The following is a 21,530-nucleotide window of genomic DNA, read 5'->3' as shown; positions in this document are numbered from 1 at the left end:
GATTCTTTATGATACAGTACAGGCCTGTTTCATGCAATAAGCAATCATCAGCTGTCAATGAAACTACTCGAGGAAGGACATACCTTCTACTGCGTCGTCATACACATCACGTGCACATTGTCCAATGGGAAAGGGAGAGGTGCGCATTTCAAAAACACGTGATCGCTAACGGTCCAATGGGGGGGTATATTTGTCTATTGTCATGATTTATTTATAATTACAAAATAGGTGTTTATATCTATGTCTGCAACTGCTGGCCAGTTCATTCCTGTTATTCAGTGTGGAGATTTGTGGTTTGCAGAGGATAAAATATTGTCAGTTAGACACAGATTACACATTTTACTGCTGGGTGAATATGTTTTGTTCTTTGAGAGGATTTTCCAGGTGGTTGAATAATGAATGTTTCTGTCCACCAATGACCAAATATAAGGGCTTAAACATGTGACATTCTTTAAACGGTTGTTTCTAAAGCTACACGTGTGCATTAAACCTCTTGTTGAATGTTCCTCTGTTAGACCCACGTATGTCTCTATTTTGTCGTTGTCATCTCTTGTCACCATAGCTTGGTAGATACCTCCCTTCGTGTGGCATTTTCCCTCGAGGGGGCGTGAGTCGTTCACACGGCAGTTGCAGTTGGGGGAGTCCGGTTGTGATGAAGGCGTCATTGATGTGTTGATGATTGTTGTGTTATGGGACGATATTATGTGTTGAATGTTAGGCATGCAGCTGTAACTCATGTTGATGTTGTTCCTATTGAACATCTTCCTCAGTTGGTGGTCCGTGGTAAAGCATTTATCCAAAAGTTCAAAACTCTGCTTACTGATGCCACGGTGTCACTGTAGGGTGGTTGCACCAGGTGATGTTTCGTGTTCTGCTACGTTTGTTGGTTTATGGTCAGTCAGTGCGTAATGGTGGGTTGTACTTGAGCCGCTCTTTTGTAATACATCTTGGTATGGGGGGGGGTGTAACTTAATTGAAGATGGACTCACTAGGTGATCATTTTGAGAGTCTTCTATTAATGCTTTTTGGGATGTTCTTCTAGATGGAGGGTGGTGGTTGCTTTCTCTGTGGACATACTGCAGCGTGTTGGTGGGCTTCATGTATGGCTTGTATGAGTCGTTCCTAAGGTCCACTGAGATGTCCAGAAAGTCCATTTGTTTTTAGTTTGCTTCAATTGTGATTTTCAGCCCATTGTTTGAGAATATTTTGCAGATTGTTTTCTTAATTTGTTTGACCTCTCTTGGTATTTTGATACAAACTGTTAGCCCATCATCCCTGTAGAGTCCAACATTGATGTCCAGCTCCTGTAGTTGAGACAACAAATACATTCCAACTAGTTCACAAGTTTCCGCCCTGTCGAAGTTGCCCATGGTTACATCACATCTACTACTACCTTGTTTCTGCCATGGGTTTCCTTTGTGGTACAGAAGTGATTCCTTCGCCTGGTATATAATGTCTCTGTCCTGGTATATAATGTCTCTGTCTTGGTATATAATGTCTCTGTCCTGGTATATAATCTGCCTGTCTTGGTATATAATGTCTCTGTCCTGGTATATAATGTCTCTGTCCTGGTAGATAATGTCTCTGTCTTGGTATATAATGTCTCTGTCTTGCTCGGGTTTCACTGTGTCCCCTGGTATATAATGTCTCTGTCTTGGTATATAATGTCTCTGCCCTGGTATATAATCTGTCTGTCTTGGTATATAATGTCTCTGTCCTGGTATATAATGTCTCTGTCCTGGTAGATAATGTCTCTGTCTTGGTATATAATGTCTCTGTCTTGCTCGGGTTTCACTGTGTCCCCTGGTATATAATGTCTCTGTCTTGGTATATAATGTCTCTGTCTTGCTCGGATATCAATGTGTGTCCTGGTATATAATGTCTCTGTCTTGCTCGGATATCACTGTGTGTCCTGGTATATAATGTCTCTGTCTTGCTCGGGTTTCACTGTGTGTCCTGGTATATAATGTCTCTGTCTTGCTCGGGTATCACTGTGTGTCCTGGTATATAATGTCTCAGTCTTGCTCGAATATCACTGTGTGTCCTGGTATATAATGTCTCTGTCTTGCTCGGGTATCACTGTGTGTCCTGTTATATAATGTCTCTGTCTTGCTCGGGTGTCACTGTGTGTCCTGGTATATAATGTCTCTGTCTTGCTCGGATATCGCTGTGTGTCCTGGTATATAATGTCTCTGTCTTGCTCGGGTATCATTGTGTGTCCTGTTATATAATGTCTCTGTCTTGCTCAGGTATCATTGTGTGTCCTGGTATATAATGTCTCTGTCTTGCTCAGGTATCACTGTGTGCTGGTATATAATGTCTCCGTCTTGCTCAGGTATCACTGTGTGCTGGTATATAATGTCTCTGTCTTGCTCTGGTATCATTGTGTCCTGGTATATAATGTTTCTGTCTTGCTCGGATATCACTGTGTCCTGGTATATAATGTCTCTGTCTTGCTCGGGTTTCACTGTGTCCCCTGGTATATAATGTCTCTGTCTTGGTATATAATGTCTCTGTCTTGCTCGGATATCAATGTGTGTCCTGGTACATAATGTCTCTGTCTTGCTCGAGTATCACTGTGTCCCCTGGTATATAATGTCTCTGTCTTGCTCGGATATCACTGTGTGTCCTGTTATATAATGTCTCTGTCTTGCTCGGATATCACTGTGTGCTGGTATATAATGTCTCTGTCTTGCTCAGGTATCACTGTGTGCTGGTATATAATGTCTCTGTCTTGTTCGGGTATCACTGTGTGTCCTGGTATATAATGTCTCTGTCTTGCTCGGGTATCACTGTGTGTCCTGGTATATAATGTTTCTGTCTTGCCCGGATATCACTGTGTCCTGCTATATAATGTCTCTGTCTTGCTCGGATATCACTGTGTGTCCTGGTATATAATGTCTCTGTCTTGCTCGGGTATCACTGTGTGTCCTGGTATATAATGTCTCTGTCTTGCTCGGGTATCACTGTGTGTCCTGGTATATAATGTCTCTGTCTTGCTCGGATATCACTGTGTGCTGGTATATAATGTCTCTGTCTTGCTCAGGTATCACTGTGTGCTGGTATATAATGTCTCTGGTCCGTGTCTTTCATTGGTTTGCATATGTCTATAACTTAAACCAGTCTAATACCTGGTATGTGTCTTTCATTGGTTTGTATATGTATATAACTTAAACCAGGCTAATACCTGGTACGTGTCTTTCATTGGTTTACGGGCACTTTTTTCAAGATTTGATCGTTCATGTTTTCCATGATTTTTTTATATTTACGATTTCCGGCTTGGTGGAGTTGATCAGTCTACATGTTGGCTTGTTTAAAAAGTTGGGTTTGTGGTCCTTCAGGGTGATGATGGCTTGGTTCCGGGCAGTGACATCAGAGTCGATTTCTTTTGGTCTTTCGTCAGTGCCTCTCTTTCGGCGGTCTCTGCGGCCCTCTTGTATGATGTTGGAACAGTATTTTCTAGGAGGTTGCCGTATTGCTCGGGTTTTAATTTGGAGAAGATATTGGTTTTGTCGGCTGCAATGAGGAGCATATCATCTTTTTTATCTGTTTTGAATCACTGTGCAGTTTTTTCTGGAATGTTTTAATTGCTGGTTTAAATGTGATGTTTTTAATCATTTCCGGCATGCCATCTTCAACGAGTTTCAATTCGGGGATGGACGGTGGGGATTTGGTAGATTTGAATCCATAATTTTGCTTGTGAATTGGTTTATTGTCCGGATTTAGAAAGAAAAAAAGCTCTCCATCTTACCGCTCTTATGAACTTCTCGGGTTTGAAATAAGGCATTTCAAGGAGTTTTTCAGAGAATTTACTTGACTAACTGGATTATATATATATATCTATATGTAGCTATATATACGTATATCTACACACACACATATGTATGTATATATATGTGTGTGTATGTATATATATATGTATGTGTGTGTATGTGTGTATATGTATATATATACATATACATATATACATATACATATACATATATATATACGTATATATACGTGTATATATACGTGTATATATATATATATATATATATATATATATATATATATATACATATATATATGCGTGTGTGTGTGTGTGTGGGGGCCCTGTGATGGCCTCGTGGCCTGTCCAGGGTGTCTCCCCGCCTGCCGCCCAGTGACTGCTGGAATAGGTTCCATCATCCCCGTGACCCTGAGAGCAGGATAAGTGGTTCAGATAATGGATGGATGGATGGATATACACTACCGTTCAAAAGTTTGGGATCACCCAAACAATTTTGTGTTTTCCATGAAAAGTCACACTTATTCACCACCATATGTTGTGAAATGAATAGAAAATAGAGTCAAGACATTGACAAGGTTAGAAATAATGATTTGTATTTGAAATAAGATTTTTTTTACATCAAACTTTGCTTTCGTCAAAGAATCCTCCATTTGCAGCAATTACAGCATTGCAGACCTTTGGCATTCTAGCTGTTAATTTGTTGAGGTAATCTGGAGAAATTGCACCCCACGCTTCCAGAAGCAGCTCCCACAAGTTGGATTGGTTGGATGGGCACTTCTTTGAGCAGATTGAGTTTCTGGAGCATCACATTTGTGGGGTCAATTAAACGCTCAAAATGGCCAGAAAAAGAGAACTTTCATCTGAAACTCAACAGTCTATTCTTGTTCTTAGAAATGAAGGCTATTCCATGCGAGAAATTGCTAAGAAATTGAAGATTTCCTACACCGGTGTGTACTACTCCCTTCAGAGGACAGCACAAACAGGCTCTAACCAGAGTAGAAAAAGAAGTGGGAGGCCGCGTTGCACAACTGAGCAAGAAGATAAGTAAATTAGAGTCTCTAGTTTGAGAAACAGACACCTCACAGGTCCCCAAGTGGTATCGTCATTAAATAGTACCTGTTAGAGCCTGTTTGTGCTGTCCTCTGAAGGGAGTAGTACACACCGGTGTAGGAAATCTTCAATTTCTTAGCAATTTCTCGCATGGAATAGCCTTCATTTCTAAGAACAAGAATAGACTGTCGAGTTTCAGATGAAAGTTCTCTTTTTCTGGCCATTTTGAGCGTTTAATTGACCCCACAAATGTGATGCTCCAGAAACTCAATCTGCTCAAAGAAGTGCCCATCCAACCAATCCAACTTGTGGGAGCTGCTTCTGGAAGCGTGGGGTGCAATTTCTCCAGATTACCTCAACAAATTAACAGCTAGAATGCCAAAGGTCTGCAATGCTGTAATTGCTGCAAATGGAGGATTCTTTGACGAAAGCAAAGTTTGATGTAAAAAAAATCTTATTTCAAATACAAATCATTATTTCTAACCTTGTCAATGTCTTGACTCTATTTTCTATTCATTTCACAACATATGGTGGTGAATAAGTGTGACTTTTCATGGAAAACACAAAATTGTTTGGGTGATCCCAAACTTTTGAACGGTAGTGTATGTCCGCATCAGCCATTTATACTGGATAAGTTTCAAGCTACTGCTGATTGTCTGCCTCTGTGCCTCCTTACATGCCTCACTCCAGTCTTCTAAAGATATTTCCTCCCCTATATCTTCCTCCCATAATCTCAGTTTTGATGCAGATGAATCATCAGATCCGGACACAAACAAGTCATACAGAGTTGAAATTAAACCCTTATCATAACAATGTCTTGTGACTGCTACCTCTAATGTAGAAATGCCAGGCTTATCTAATGAATGATTTTGAGATGAGCATATAAAGCTCCTAAGTTAAAGATATTTGAAAAAATTATTCTTTGGAATGTCATATTTGGTTGATATTTCTGCAAAGGACATAAATACTTCCTCTTCACTGTACATGTCTTGCACTTTCCTTAACCCCTTTTCAGCCCACATTCGAAATCCTGTATCACTTTTCCCTGGTTTAAAATTGGCATTACCCCGAATAGGACTGAAGTGTGACCAGGAAGAGTTTATATTCAAATATTTACAAGTGTCAAACCAAACATCAATCATATTCATTATAATAGGGTTCTCTGTATTTTCCCCCCGGTATTTACAATCTGCTGAATACAAATATAAGTGCAATGGTAATCTTGTTGTAACAGAAGAAGATTCCAAGTCCAAGCAGGGAGGGTTCCGGATGAAAAATAAAACATTATGGACCGCAATTGAGCTGCCCAGTAATACCATTGGATGTCTGGGCATTTAAGGCCTCCTCAGTCATATGGTAGATGGAGTAAAGATAGACGTAATCGGGGACGCTAATTTTGCCAAATAAAGTTGGTAAACAACTTCTTGATTCTAGGGAATAAAGATGAGGGAGGGGGCAGGGGGATATTCTGGAACAAATAAAGAAATTTAGGGAGTATGTTCATTATTAGAATATTTATCCTGCCAATCATTGAAATAGGTAAAGATGTCCAACATGTCAATGGAAAAGATAACGTATATTGTTAGATGTAAACAGAATGTTTTTGATGATATCTGGAGACCCTTTATGTACTTCTTAAGGCATAATGTTAATGTTGGCAACTTGCTTCAGCAAGAACGAGCTCTGGGGGAGTAGGGTAGCTTTATATGATCGTGTATATTGACCAGAAAAACACCCTTTAGATCTTTCTTTTTAATGGTTTTTTCTTCTTTTTTTCCCCTTCTCGTTACTTTAGGTTATATAATTTATTTATTTCATATAACTTTCTGTTTTGTACTTAAGTTGTTAGGGATTGGGTTATGGAAGCGAGAACAGGGTGAAAAATGTTTGCTGTGTTCTGTACTGTTGGCGTACAATTTGATGTGATTTGCAAACTGAAAACCAATAAATATATTGTTAAAAAAAACAAAGGACATCAGAGTGGCAAAAAGGTGCTACTCTAAAAAGTTGAAAAACAGGTTTTCTGCCAACGACCCATCATCAGTCTGGAGAAGTTTGACAGACATTACCAACTATAGGAGACCATCCCCCCACACTGCAGGGAAGCATCAACTGGCTGACAATCTAGATGGCTGTTACTGCAGATTTGATAAGCAAACTTTCACACTCCTCACCCTCTTCGGCCACAAAACACAACCAACTGCACACCCTGCCAGCCCCTTTCCCTTACCCAACGACCCCCACCCACACTCAGGATCTTTGTTGAAGATGTGCGCCAGCTCTTCCAGAGATAGAAGACCAGGAAGGCACTGAGCCTGGATGGCATGTCACCCTCCTGTCTTAAAGTCTGTGCTGACCAGCTGGCCCCCATTTTGACATCTTCAACAGATCACTACAGCTGTGTGAAGTCCCCTCCTGCTTCCAGAGCTCCCGTATCATCCTGGTCCCCAAGAAACCCCGTATCACAGCATTAAATGACTACAGGCCCATTGCCCTAACATCTGTGGTCATGAAATTCTTTGAGAGAATGCTGTTGGTCCACCTGAAGGAAATAGCAGGCCCCCTGCTCAACCCCCTGCAGTTTGCCTACTGAGCAAACAGGTCAGTGGAGGATGCAGTCAACATGGGATTGCATTATATCTTCCAACACCTCGACTCCCCAGGGACATACGCAAGGGTCCTATTTGTGGACTTCAGCTCATTGTTCAACACCATCGTCCCAGATAGCCTCCACTCCAAACTTACCCGGCTGGCTGTATCAGCCCCCATCTGCCAGTGGATTAAAAACTTCCTGACAGACAGGAGGCAGCTGGTGAGGCTGAGGAAAATCACACCCATCACCCAGACAGTCAGCACTGCCCCCCCCCCAGGGATGTGTGCTCTCCCTTCTACTCTTCTCCCTCTACACAAATGACTGCACCTCAGATGATCTGTCTGTTAAACTCCTGAAGTTTGCAGATGACACAACCATCAAAACCTACAGAATTCCGGGTTCCACAATCTCCTAGGACCTAAGGTGGGCATCCAACATAGACACAATCATCAAAAAGGCCCAGCAAAGGGTGGACTTTTTCTGCCAGCTCAGGAAATTCAACCTGCCTCGGGAACTGCTGATTCAGTTCTACGCTGCAATAATCCAGTCTGTCCTTTGCACATCCATCACTGTCTGGTTTGGATCAGCCACCAAACAGGACAGGGACAGACTACAACGGACAGTTAAGTCTTCAGAGAAAATCATTGGTGCCAACCTGCCCTCCATTCAGGACTTATACACCTCCAGACTCAGGAAACAGGCAGGCGACATCACTGCAGACCCATCTTAGCTTACTTACTTGCTTAAGTTTGTCCGTCGTGTCCGATGATGACAATCCTGCCTCTGTCACTTGTGAGTCTTATGGCTGTAAAGCCAATCCGCGATCCACACTGTCTGCCACAGACAGAACAGGTGAGATCACTGACTGGGAGTGTAGGTGTACTGACTGGGGGTGTAGGTGTGGTACTGGCTTCATGTCTCTTCAGACGTCTCCTGGTCCGTCGATCACCGCAGCCCTTCTCGAGCTTTTGCACCCCTTGTTGACAGAGCTGCCGCCAGATGGAGCGTTAGGCAGCAGTGTCCTCCAGGCCGCACTTTCTTATGATGGTCTTCAGTTGCTCTTTGTACCGTTTTTCTGGCCCCCTGCCAAGCGGCGGCCAAGATGTAGCTGGCCATACAGCACTTTACGCGGTAAGCGCTCCTTTGGCATCCTGATGACGTGACTGAGCCATCGAAGTTGGTGCTGGGTGACGGTAGCCTCCATGCTGATGCAGTTGGTCTTGCGGAGTATTTCAGTATGGGGCACTCGGTCACGCCAGGTTCTCCTCAGGATGCATTGTAGGCATCTGATGTGGAAGGCCTCAAGCATCCTGAGGTGGTGGCTGTGCAGGGTCCACGCCTCACAGCTGTAGAGGAGAGTCGTGATGACAACTGCCAAGTAGACAGATGTTATGGTGTGGAGATTGAGGACTTTGTTTTGAAAGACCCTTCTCCTAAGTCTGCCAAAAGAGGATGACGCTTGTTTAATCCGGTTTTGTATCTGCCTGCCGATGCTGCAGTCATCAGAGAGGAAGCTGCCCAGGTATTTGAAGGATTCCACTGTTGCCAGTGGTTTGTCGGAGATGGTGAAGGTTGGTGAATGAGATGGAGGATTAGATGTCCATTGGCATACTACTTCATTCTTTGCCACGTTTATAGAGAGCCCCAGCCTACCATACGCCCTTGCAGCAGCTGCAAGGGTAGCTTGTAGTGCCTCGGATGTGTGGGCCACAACTGCAGAATCATCTGCGTACTGTAACTCCATGATGTGCTCACATGTCATTTTTGTGACCGCTTGGAGCCTACGGATGTTAAATGGGTTTCCCGGCAGGCAACATCACTGCAGACCCATCACACCCTGGTCACAACCTGTTCCAACTCCTCCCCTCTGGTAGGCGCTACAGAGCACTGTACCCCAATACAACCAGATATAAAACAGTTTCTTTCCACGGGCTGTCATTCAAATGAACGCTTAACACTGTTAGTAAATCCAACCATGTTGTATATACTGTACTGTACATTGTACATATACTGGTACACTGTCATGTCCATCTAGCTCAGGCATGTGTGTAAGTAACCTGCTAACATCTATCTCAACATCTCTGGTGTGATCTCGGCACCATTGCACGTTATCACTTCTTCTTTCACCTGTACATAGTCAATCCTTTTGTATATATCTGAATGTTGTCTTGTTGTGGTGTTGTTATTCTATGTTAAGTAATAATAATAACAATAATAAATTAAACTTATATAGCGCTTTTCTAACGCTCAAAGTGGCTTTACAATAAACGGGGTGAAACAAGACAGCAGATAAACACAACACAGACATACGGGGTGGATGGGAAGGGGGGCTACGAGAGGCAGAAGTGGCAGCCACACACACGATGCCAGCAGTATTCTCCCACTTAAACGCATACAAAAGGGGCAAGAAAAACAACAGCACTGTGGACGTTGATTTTCTGTAGGGGTTAATTTTCTGTAGGTACACTGAGAGAGCCATGAAACAAAGAGTCAAATTCCATGTATGTGCAAACCGTCATGGCCAATAAACATGATTCTGACTCTGACTCTTTTGTATGGCTGTCCTAGCAAAACATTCAGAACCAAGTACAGATCCCACCGAGGCACCACTTTATGTACAATAGGTCTCACTCTACTTGCGCCCTTTAAAAGAGATGGAGAAGATTACTAAACACTGGTTCATCCCCAAAACGCTGGTGAATGATATGAAGAAACCTTTTTACTTTTCTGTGACTTTTTAATTGAATGTAAGGAATGGGAAAATGAACCAGTGTGATCACAGAAGGTTGAATCACTTGATCTGGGCACGTTTGCCAACGTAACCAATGTGATTCTATTTTTTTAACCAGTCTGTCTCAGTGAGGGAATTAGTTGCTTCATGTGGGCAGAACCAAAAATCCCTCCCAGCCTAGTGTTTATCGGTCTAGTCAGAGTTAATAATAAGAAAGCTCACAGTTGTGCTCCAGTCAGGTGTTTATGAACACGATTCACATTCCTCTGAGGATCTTCATCAGGATCTGATAAAGACTGATTGAAACGTTGTCAATAAATACTCCATGGCTAACACACAGCATCCATCCATCCATCCATCCATTATCTGACCCGCTTATCCTGCTCTCAGGTTCGTGGGGAGGCTGGAGCCTATTCCAGCAGTCATTGGGCGGCAGGAGACACCCTGAACAGGGCACACGCGCGCACACACACACACACACACACACACACACACACACATTCACACCCACACCTAGGGACAATTTAGTACAGCCGATTCACCTGACCTACATGTCTTTGGACTGTGGGAGGAAACTGGAGCACCCAGAGGAAACCCACACAGACACGAGGAGAATGTGCAAACTCCACACAGACGGTGAGCTGGGATGACCCACCAAGGTTGGACTACCCCTGGGCTCAAACCCAGGACCTTCTTGCTGTGAGGCGACCGTGCTTACCACTGCGCCACCATGCCGCCCAACACACAGCATGTGGATGCCATTTTCATAAATACATATTCTTCTCTCAGTGAGCTGTTAATATTGGTTGGATGCAGGTGCTCAGGACCACTGTAACGTCATCTTCCAAGCAGGGAACTTAAGTTCTTGTCAAACTGCTACAATGGCAGGGGCATCCCATAATACACCAGCAACTCTATTTTGTCAGTCAGGGTGATGTTCAAAAAACATATTGTTAGCACCTGAATAGAAAAATTCACAAACGGCAATTAAAATCACATTTTTAGCTTGTGGCTGCTGTGTAATTCCTGGCCTGATGCCATGACTGATTTTGACATCTGTGCTAGTTTAAAATGTATTGAGCTCTGTTAATACAGAAATCATTTTACTGACTGCTGTTCAAACTGGGACCATCACTGCCTGTCACTCACACCATTCATACTGCACCTGTCATCTGATATGTGACATGTATGAACACAAACTCCACATAGAAAGGCCAGGGCCGAACCCACGACCTTCCTGCTGTGAGGTGGTGCTGCCGACAACTGAGTCGGTCTCTGCTCATGGCTGTCACTTTCTTTCAGCTGTGGACGATTGATGAGAAGAAGTGGCGGCCGGGCCGGGTGGAGCACTCAGTGGGTTGGCCACTCAACAGGAACACTTATGGCGGCTCCTTCCTCTATCACCTGAACGAAGGCGAGCCGCTCGTGGCCCTAGGCTTTGTGGTGAGTTTGAGATGGAACATTTTTTAATCTTACAAACTGGATGACAACCTCAACTGGGAAGTGTTTAACCTTAGGACAATGCATATGCTTTAGTTTCATACTAAAGCTTGTAGCTTGTCTGGCAGGGAGGCATCATGGACAGTGGGACCGCGATTCGAGCTTTTGTAGTCTGTGATAGACTGAATGCCTTGCCACATTCGCCGAGGATCAGAGTTATTGTGAAAGTGGTCCTCTATTCGTAGGGAACATTTATGTTTGGCTGTTCTGATGCCCTTTTTGAGGTTGGATCTGGCTGCACTGTAGGCCTCACAGCTATGTGAGACCAGCTATGTTGTATGGTTTGGAGACAGTGGCGCTGATGAAAAGACAGGAGGTGGAGCTGGAGGTGGCAGAGTTGAAGATGATAAGATTTTCATTGGGAGTGATGAAGAAGGACAGGATTAGGAATGAGTATATTAGAGGGACAGCTCAGGTTGGACGGTTTGGAGACAAAGCAAGAGAGACAAGATGGAGATGGTTTGGACATGTGTGGAGGAGAGATGCTGGGTATATTGGGAGAAGGATGCTGAATATGGAGCTGCCAGGGAAGAGGAGACGAGCAAGGCCAAAGAGGAGGTTTATGGATGTGGTGAGGGAGGACATGCAGGTGGCTGGTGTGACAGAGGAAGATGCAGAGGACAGGAAGAGATTGAGACAGATGATCCGCTGTGGCGCCCCCTAACGGGAGCAGCCGAAAGTAAAGTAGTAGTAGCTTATAGATGTCCTCTATCATGTTTCATTATGTACTGCTGTACTGGATGTACTGCTCTCTGGACCATCAACCTCTTGCTTGAGCATGAAGTGATTAAATAACCCCCCATTCCCTCATCCTCTCCCCTCAGGTGGGCCTGGACTACACCAACCCCTACCTTAGTCCTTTCAGAGAGTTCCAGCGCTGGAAACACCACCCCTTCATTGCTGCTACTCTGGAAGGAGGCAGCAGAATAGCCTATGGCGCCAGGGCCTTGAATGAGGGAGGCTTCCAGGTGTGTGTGTGTGTGTGTGTGTGTGTGTGTGTGTGTGTGTGTGTTTGTGAGTGAGAGTTACATGTAGATGACACTGTTCATTATGAATTATACCATGTGTATCATTTGTTTACCACTAGAACGACCAGGATTTCACTCCTACTTAAAATTACCATGAGCAGTCAAAATGACCGTCGGTTTTTAAACTCTATATTGTCTCAAGATAAATACCCAGCTGAGATATTAATGCATTACATATGTTAGTGTGTCTGTTATGGAACTAACTGACACCAAAATTAACATTTTAACAACTTTAATACTATTTTTCAAACAATTTAAAATGGCTGCTGTCCAACACCTGTAAATACTGCAACGCCTTGGTGGTAGTCATGGTGCATCTGTAACGGCTTCTGTAACCAGTCTTCTTTCAGTGCTGTATTTTGTAAACACGACATCATGTCACGTTGTGCGTCTTGGGAGAGAGATCCTCCTCTGCTGCTCTCCCTGAGGTTTCTCCCTGGATTCCTCCCTGTTAAAGGTTTTTAGGGAGTTGTTCCTTATATGATGTGAGGGTGTAAGGACAGGATGTTGTGTTGCTGTAAAGCCCCCTGAGCCACATTTGTAATTTGTGATATTGGGCTATACAAATAAAACTGACTTCACTTGACTATTTCTGTGCACTGGAGAGCGCTAGTGTGTTTCTAGGACACAGCGATGAACTTCGTGAAGGAAGTGATGCGACCAACACACGTCATAAATAGTGACATGACACACACAATCACGCGCAATTTATACGCGGTCATTTTGACTGCTCATGGTCATTTTAGGTAGCTCTTATCATAACTTTTTTGTGCAATTGATCGAAAACTAATTTTAATATAAATATATACACTTATAGGAGAATTCAGGGAGCAGTAGGTCTATATCTTTTTTTTCCGTTTTTTTTTTCTTTTTTTTTTTTTCCACCAAGTTCTTAAACTTTGAAAATCCAAAACGGTCAAAATGACGGCCTTGGTCGTTCTAGTGTTAAAGGAAGTGCCGTTGAATCAGATGGATATGCTAATAAGATGTTTAAGAGAAGACGGGTGTATCTCCATTACTTCCAGTACTACAGCAGTATACGAGTGGAGTGTAGTCTTCACTCCAGCTGTTTAGAGGGGGTCTTCAGGCCTGAATGCCCGAAGTGTGTGTTTGTCTACATGGTACCATGCCTGAAGTGTGTGCTTGTCTACATGGTACCATGACTGAAGTGTGTGCTTGTCTACATGGTACCATGACTAAAGTGTGTGCTTGTCTACATGGTACCATGACTAAAGTGTGTGCTTGTCTACATGGTACCGTGCCTGAAGTGTGTGCTTGTCTACATGGTACCATGACTAAAGTGTGTGCTTGTCTACATGGTACAGTGCCTGAAGTGTGTGCTTGTCTACATGGTATCGTGCCTGAAGTGTGTGTTTGTCTACATGGTACAGTGCCTGAAGTGTGTGGTTGTCTACATGGTACCGTGCCTGAAGTGTATGCTTGTCTACATGGTACAGTGCCTGGAGTGTGTGGTTATCTACATGGTACCATTGTGTGCTTGTCTACATGGTACCGTGCCTGAAGTGTGTGGTTGTCTACATGGTACCATGCCTGAAGTGTGTGCTTGTCTACATGGTACCGTGCCTGAAGTGTATGCTTGTCTACATGGTACCGTGCCTGAAGTGTGTGGTAGTCTACATGGTACAGGGCCTGAAGTGTGTGGTTGTCTACATGGTACAGGGCCTTAAGTGTGTGGTTGTCTACATGGTACAGTGCCTGAAATTTGCTTGTCTACATGGTACAGTGCCTGAAGTGTGTCCTTGTCTACATGGTACAGGGCCTGAAGTGTGTGCTTGTCTACATGGTACATGGCCTGAAGTGTTTGCTTGTCTACATGGTACAGTGCCTGAAGTGTGTGCTTGTCTACATGGTACAGTGCCTGAAGTGTGTGCTTGTCTACATGGTACCGTGCCTGAAGTGTATGCTTGTCTACATGGTACCGTGCCTGAAGTGTTTGCTTGTCTACATGGTACAGTGCCTGAAGTGTGTGCTTGTCTACACGGTACAGTGCCTGAAGTGTGTGCTTGTCTACATGGTACAGGGCCTGAAGTGTGTGGTTGTCTACATGGTACAGTGCCTGAAGTGTGTGGTTGTCTACATGGTACAGGGCCTGAAGTGTGTGCTTGTCTACATGGTACAGGGCCTGAAGTGTGTGCTCGTCTACATGGTACAGGGCCTGAAGTGTGTGGTTGTCTACATGGTACAGGGCCTGAAGTGTGTGGTTGTCTACATGGTACAGGGCCTGAAGTGTGTCCTTGTCTACATGGTACAGGGCCTGAAGTGTGTCCTTGTCTACATGGTACAGGGCCTGAAGTGTTTGCTTGTCTACATGGTACAGTGCCTGAAGTGTGTGCTTGTCTACATGGTACAGGGCCTGAAGTGTGTGCTTGTCTACATGGTACAGGGCCTGAAGTGTGTGCTTGTCTACATGGTACAGGGCCTGAAGTGTGTGCTTGTCTACATGGTACAGGGCCTGAAGTGTGTGCTTGTCTACACGGTACAGTGCCTGAAGTGTGTGCTTGTCTACATGGTACAGGGCCTGAAGTGTGTGCTTGTCTACATGGTACAGGGCCTGAAGTGTGTGGTTGTCTACATGGTACAGGGCCTGAAGTGTGTGCTTGTCTACATGGTACAGGGCCTGAAGTGTGTGCTTGTCTACATTGTACAGTGCCTGAAGTGTGTGCTTGTCCGCATGGTACAGTGCCTTGCAGAAGTATTCAAGCCCCTTGACAGTCGTCAGTAATGTCTGCATCATAACCTTGAGAGTCGTCAGTAATGTCTGCATTATTACCTTGACAGTCGTCAGTAATGTCTGCATCATAACCTCGGCAGTCATCAGTAATGTCTGCGTCATAACCTTGACAATCATCAGTGTGACAGACATCATAACCTTGACAGTCGTCACTAATGTCTGCATCATAACCTTGACAGTCGTCAGTATGACAGTCATCATAACCTTGACAGTCATCAGTAATGCCTGCATCATAACCTTGACAGTCGTCACTAATGTCTGCATCATAACCTTGACAGTCGTCAGTAATGTCTGCATCATGACCTTGACAGTCGTCAGTAATGTCTGCATCATGACCTTGACAGTCGTCAGTATGACAATCATCATGACCTTGACAGTCGTCAGTAATGCCTGCATCATAACCTTGACAATCATCAGTGTGACAGACATCATAACCTTGACAGTCGTCAGTAATGTCTGCATCATGACCTTGACAGTCGTCAGTATGATAGTCATCATAACCTTGACAGTCGTCAGTATGATAGGCATCATAACCTTGACAGTCGTCAGTAATGTCTGCATCATAACCTTGACAGCTGTCAGTATGACAGTCATCATAAGAGATACTCACATGTGTTCCTGAACAGTACTGTTGTTGTGAAGCCATAAGCTCTAACAGCATGTTCCCACAGCCAAAATAAGTTATGTTTCACTGACTTTTTATTAATAAAGTAAAAACAAAAATATACTTCCTGCATAAATAGCCATAGTTTTCAGTCACGTGACTGACGCGGAGCCTTGGCGGGCAAAACAAAGTTCCAGGATGGCGGCCAGCAGTGGTAACTCCGTAGAGCAGCAGCACAGACCTGTCAGTTTTCCAGCTGTTCCAAGCAACAACTATCTGGATCACCTTACGAAAGAAGAAAAACAAATATATATTAACAAACTACAAGTTTTGGGCACTTGCAATCCATATACAGCACCCACCGCAGTATTTCAGTCTCTAAACACAGCAAAGTCCCTGCCAGAGCTCCAGTCTGGCGATGTTGACATAGATCTTGTGAAGAATCCCTCTCCTTACACTGCCGCAAGGATGAAAGTTACAGAAGTACAGACAGTTGTATGTATTTTAGTTCTGGATGGGTCAATAATGTTGCCGTTTGGGAAGTGTTTTGCCTGCCCGCCAGGTGGAAGTGTGAATATGAATGTGACATCACGTGAAAACTATGGATTCAACCTCTTGTGCTCTGAAAGCTCCAGGTTTACACACATGACAAGTTATTCCTAAAACACACTCAGCTAGACACAGTTGGACATAACCAGTGCGCAGCTGTAAGATGTTAGAGTACCGGTGTTCTTTATGGGTCTAAAATCAGTGTGTGTAAAGTTCATCAGCTGGGCGGGTGGGTGTGAACTCCATCAGAACATGGAGACACAGCAGCAGATGTTAGAGTACTGGTGTGGTTTATGGGTGTGTGTCAGTGTGTGTAAAGTTCCTCAGCTGGGCGGGTGGGTGTGAACTCCATCAGAACATGGAGACACAGCAGCAGATGTTAGAGTACTGGTGTGGTTTATGGGTGTGTGTCAGTGTGTGTAAAGTTCATCAGCTGGGTGGGCGGGTGTGAACTCCATCAGAACATGGAGACACAGCAGCAGATGTTAGAGTACTGGTGTTCTTTATGGGTCTAAAATCAGTGTGTGTAAAGTTCATCAGCTGGCCGGGCGGGTGTGAACTCCATCAGAACATGGAGACACAGCAGCAGATGTTAGAGTACCGGTGTGGTTTATGGGTCTAAAATCAGTGTGTGTAAAGTTCATCAGCTGGGTGGGTGGGTGTGAACTCCATCAGAACATGGAGACACAGCAGCAGATGTTAGAGTACTGGTGTTCTTTATGGGTCTAAAATCAGTGTGTGTAAAGTTCATCAGCTGGGCGGGCGGGTGTGAACTCCATCAGAACATGGAGACACAGCAGCAGATGTTAGAGTACCGGTGTGGTTTATGGGTCTAAAATCAGTGTGTGTAAAGTTCATCAGCTGGGTGGGTGGGTGTGAACTCCATCAGAACATGGAGACACAGCAGCAGATGTTAGAGTACCGGTGTGGTTTATGGGTCTAAAATCAGTGTGTGTAAAGTTCATCAGCTGGCCGGGCGGGTGTGAACTCCATCAGAACATGGAGACACAGCAGCAGATGTTAGAGTACCGGTGTGGTTTATGGGTCTAAAATCTGTGTGTAAAGTTCCTCAGCTGGGCGGGTGGGTGTGAACTCCATCAGAACATGGAGACACAGCAGCAGATGTTAGAGTACCGGTGTGGTTAATGGGTCTAAAATCAGTGTGTGTAAAGTTCATCAGCTGGGTGGGTGGGTGTGAACTCCATCAGAACATGGAGACACAGCAGCAGATGTTAGAGTACTGGTGTTCTTTATGGGTCTAAAATCAGTGTGTGTAAAGTTCATCAGCTGGCCGGGCGGGTGTGAACTCCATCAGAACATGGAGACACAGCAGCAGATGTTAGAGTACTGGTGTGGTTTATGGGTGTGTGTCAGTGTGTGTAAAGTTCATCAGCTGGGTGGGTGGGTATGAACTCCATCAGAACATGGAGACACAGCAGCAGATGTTAGAGTACCGGTGTGGTTTATGGGTCTAAAATCAGTGTGTGTAAAGTTCATCAGCTGGGTGGGTGGGTGTGAACTCCATCAGAACATGGAGACACAGCAGCAGATGTTAGAGTACTGGTGTGGTTTATGGGTGTGTGTCAGTGTGTGTAAAGTTCATCAGCTGGGTGGGTGGGTGTGAACTCCATCAGAACATGGAGACACAGCAGCAGAATACTGACGTAAGACACCAAGTGATTACAATGCAGAAGGCGGAAAAGGGACACAAAACAATATCCAAGTGTTTGCATGTCCCACGGAACACTGTTGGATCCAGTGTCAGCAAGTGGAAGCTGGGGGGCGTCTGGGTAGCGTAGCGGTCTATTCTGTTGCCTACCAACACCGGGATCACTGGTTCGAATCCCCATGTTACCTCCGGCTTGGTCGGGTGTCCATACAGACACAATTGGCTGTGTCTGCGGGTGGGAAGCCGGATATGAGTATGTGTCCTGGTCACTGCACTAGCGCCTCCTCTAGATAGTAATAATTGAGCAATATCACACAAGAGGGAGTGCTGTTATACTGAATATCAGCATGGCTGTGATTCGGTCATAGGTACGAGGCGGCAGATATCCAGTATAACAGCACGACCTCGAGTGTGATATTGCTTTTATACAACAGTTCTACAATCGCCATTAATTAGTTCACGGTAATAAGCGACAACAGATTATGATTTGTTTGTTTATTTAGTCATTTATTTAGCTCCGCCAACAAATAGTTCCACAGCTGCGCTCTTGAACTTGGACCGTTGCCAGGCAACCTGAACACAAACCTTTTGCTGCACAGTTTGCTACTTTGTATAGGTCTGTACATGTTACTGTGTGTAGACCATTCGTAATTTAACTCAAATGTTATTTGTGGAAATATATCCATCTTTGCCGTGCAAGTTTGTTACAATCTGATATTGATAACGACTGTTAATGTAATCCTAATTAACGGTTATTAAGAGAACATCTGTGCGGCGGAGTGATATATATAGTTAAAAGTCCCAGTGCTGTTATACTGAATATCAGCAGTCATGGAATGCCTCTTGTCCAATCGAATGACTTGGTTGGAACTAACTGTTGTATAATAAAGTATAAATAAATTACAATTAAGTAATTTTATTGTAATGTATTTATACTTTGATAAATTACAATAAAATTACTTTATTTTGGCCCTGTGATGGCCTGGGGCCCTGTCCAGGGTGTCTCCTCACCTGCCGCCCAATGACTGCTGGAATAGGCTCCAGCATCCCCACGACCCTGAGAGCAGGATAAGCGGTTAAGACAATGGATGGATGGATAAAGTATCTTATCTTATCTTACTCATGTGGTAGTCTGCAGCCCTCTCTGGCTTGGTGGAGGGGGTAGAGCAGCAACCAGGACCGCTCGGAGAGTGGGGTATTTGGCCAGGTATAACTGGGGAGAAAGGGGGGGTGTGCTTCAATTATCGGGGCATCGCACTGCTGTGCTCCACCCCCTCTGCTGATCCAGGGAGGGCTGCAGACTACCACATGCCTCCTCCGATACATGTGGAGCCGCCAGCCGCTTCTTTTCACCTGACAGTGAGGAGTTTCACCAGGGGAATGTAGCACGCTTTTCCCCCCAAGTTCCCCCTCCCCCCTGAACAGGCGCCCCGATCGACCAGAGGAGGTGCTAGTGCAGCAGCCAGGACACATACCCACATCTGGCTTCCCACCCGCCGACACAGCCAATTATGTCTGTAGAGACACCCAACCAAGCCGGAGGTAACACGGGGATTTGAACCGGCAATCCCTGTGTTGGTAGGCAACGGAATAGAGCGCTACACTATCCGGACGCCCCCAGTCTAATAACTTTTGTACACAGTTATGACTGTATGATCAAGGACCGCTTGTGTGATTCAAAACCTGTGAAAAACCCGTTTTCTATCACAAGTGAGTACTGACTCCTCAGCTGGTTGTTCACCTAAGTGGGAGTTGTTCACCTAAGTGGGAGTGCTGGAGAAGAGGAGATATGTCTGGCAGAGATCTGCACTCTTCTAGTTTATTTACTTATTTATTTTTGGAACCAACTTTATCTGGAATAGGTGTACTTTAAACCCGAGTAAGAAAAGAAAAAATGTGATTTTTGATTAGCTGAACTACACTGTCTTCCTGTCAGGATGTGTGCATAGATTCCTGCATAACATTAGTAAAGCCAGGGAATTTAATCTGAAATACTGTAGTAGTCCACAGTGGCCATGAGCATGTTACCTTTACTTTGTGATATCTGTATCGTAAAGAAAAACACACAGCTCTGGAGTAAAATGAACAACGTTTTTTAAAAATCTAGTCAGAGAGGAACATCAGCATATTGGGCACAAAATGTGGAGTTTAACAGAGCCTGTCTTCTCCCTGCCCAGTCCGTCCCTAAACTGACCTTCCCAGGTGGCATTCTGATTGGCTGCAGCCCAGGCTTTATGAACGTCCCCAAGATCAAAGGAACTCACACTGCCATGAAGAGTGGGATGCTCGCCGCCGAAGCCATCTTCCTCAAAGTCACTGCCGAGAGCCTGGAGTCTGAGACTACAGGTGAGTAAGATCTTAAAATGATGGTCATAATGACAAAAACAACAACAATAATAATTACTAGTTGTTGTATTAACTGTATTTATGGGACTACAGCTAGTTGAGGCCAACTCAGTCAGGTTCAGAACAACGTGAGACACAGTCACAACAGAATGAGAAGACTGAAGTGTCAGTCAGAGCTCCAGTCTGGATGACTGTCAGTTCTGCTTGGCTTAACTGACTGCAGTGATGTGGAGGATTTGAATATTAGGGGATTATGGTGTAACCCCTCACTACCTGATCTGTTTTTGGAAAGAAATTACGTACCCAAAATTACTGAAGTGTAGCTCCACAACAGTACAGCGTCTCAGCATCATCTTGGTCTCTGGATAGCTAACAAGCTGAAAATGTAGAGCAAGAGTCTGTGTAGTCATACCTTCTACCATTCTACTATAAACTGAGATCACCTAGAGGTTTTTTATTCCTGTTGTCCTCATTTCAGAAGTGAATAACACCACAAACGCAAAGACTTGCTAGGTCCAATTTCTGCTGAAAAGATTCCCCAGCCCCTTGACTATAACCGGGACAAGTTTGGTGGTGATAGAGCAAAGCACTACTGTTCTACCTACATCGTAGTGAGGATAGACCCAGGGGGCCTTTCCAAACCTCTCCAAAACATATCCAGTGTGCCAAGTGGCGTTTCTTCCTCTAACAGCTCATTCATTTTTACATTTCTGTTGTGTTCCATGACAGGACACCTTCTGACGCTGTTCAGGCCTTGCTTTGATATCTAGTCATGCCTCATGTAGGTTCCACTGTGGTGCACAATGTGAATGAGTGGTCAAATGAAAACTAGTCGTTATATTTCTTTGTCTCCAAAGCAGAATTTTATTCTGAAATAGTTTAAATAAAGATAAAATTAATTTAAATACAACAAATATATAAAATAAATGTGGCAGT

At 44.2% G+C, this 21,530-nt stretch overlaps 1 protein-coding gene across 1 annotated transcript in view; it reads left to right on the top strand.

The window, feature by feature from the left end:
• etfdh (electron transfer flavoprotein dehydrogenase) overlaps positions 1-21,530 on the top strand; it is an 83,861-nt gene that overhangs the window by 39,334 nt on the left and 22,997 nt on the right. Inside the window, exons 8-10 of the mRNA XM_056286790.1 lie at positions 11,449-11,589; positions 12,471-12,614; positions 20,426-20,594. Of these exons, the coding sequence (XP_056142765.1) occupies positions 11,449-11,589; positions 12,471-12,614; positions 20,426-20,594 (454 nt within the window). The remainder of the gene's footprint in view (positions 1-11,448; positions 11,590-12,470; positions 12,615-20,425; positions 20,595-21,530) is intronic.

The sequence above is a fragment of the Lampris incognitus genome, chromosome 1, assembly GCF_029633865.1.
Source record: "Lampris incognitus isolate fLamInc1 chromosome 1, fLamInc1.hap2, whole genome shotgun sequence".
Taxonomy (NCBI): Eukaryota; Metazoa; Chordata; class Actinopteri; order Lampriformes; family Lampridae; genus Lampris; species Lampris incognitus.
The sequence above is the reverse complement of the archived record's forward strand: the minus strand, read 5'-3'. Positions and strand labels throughout refer to the sequence as shown.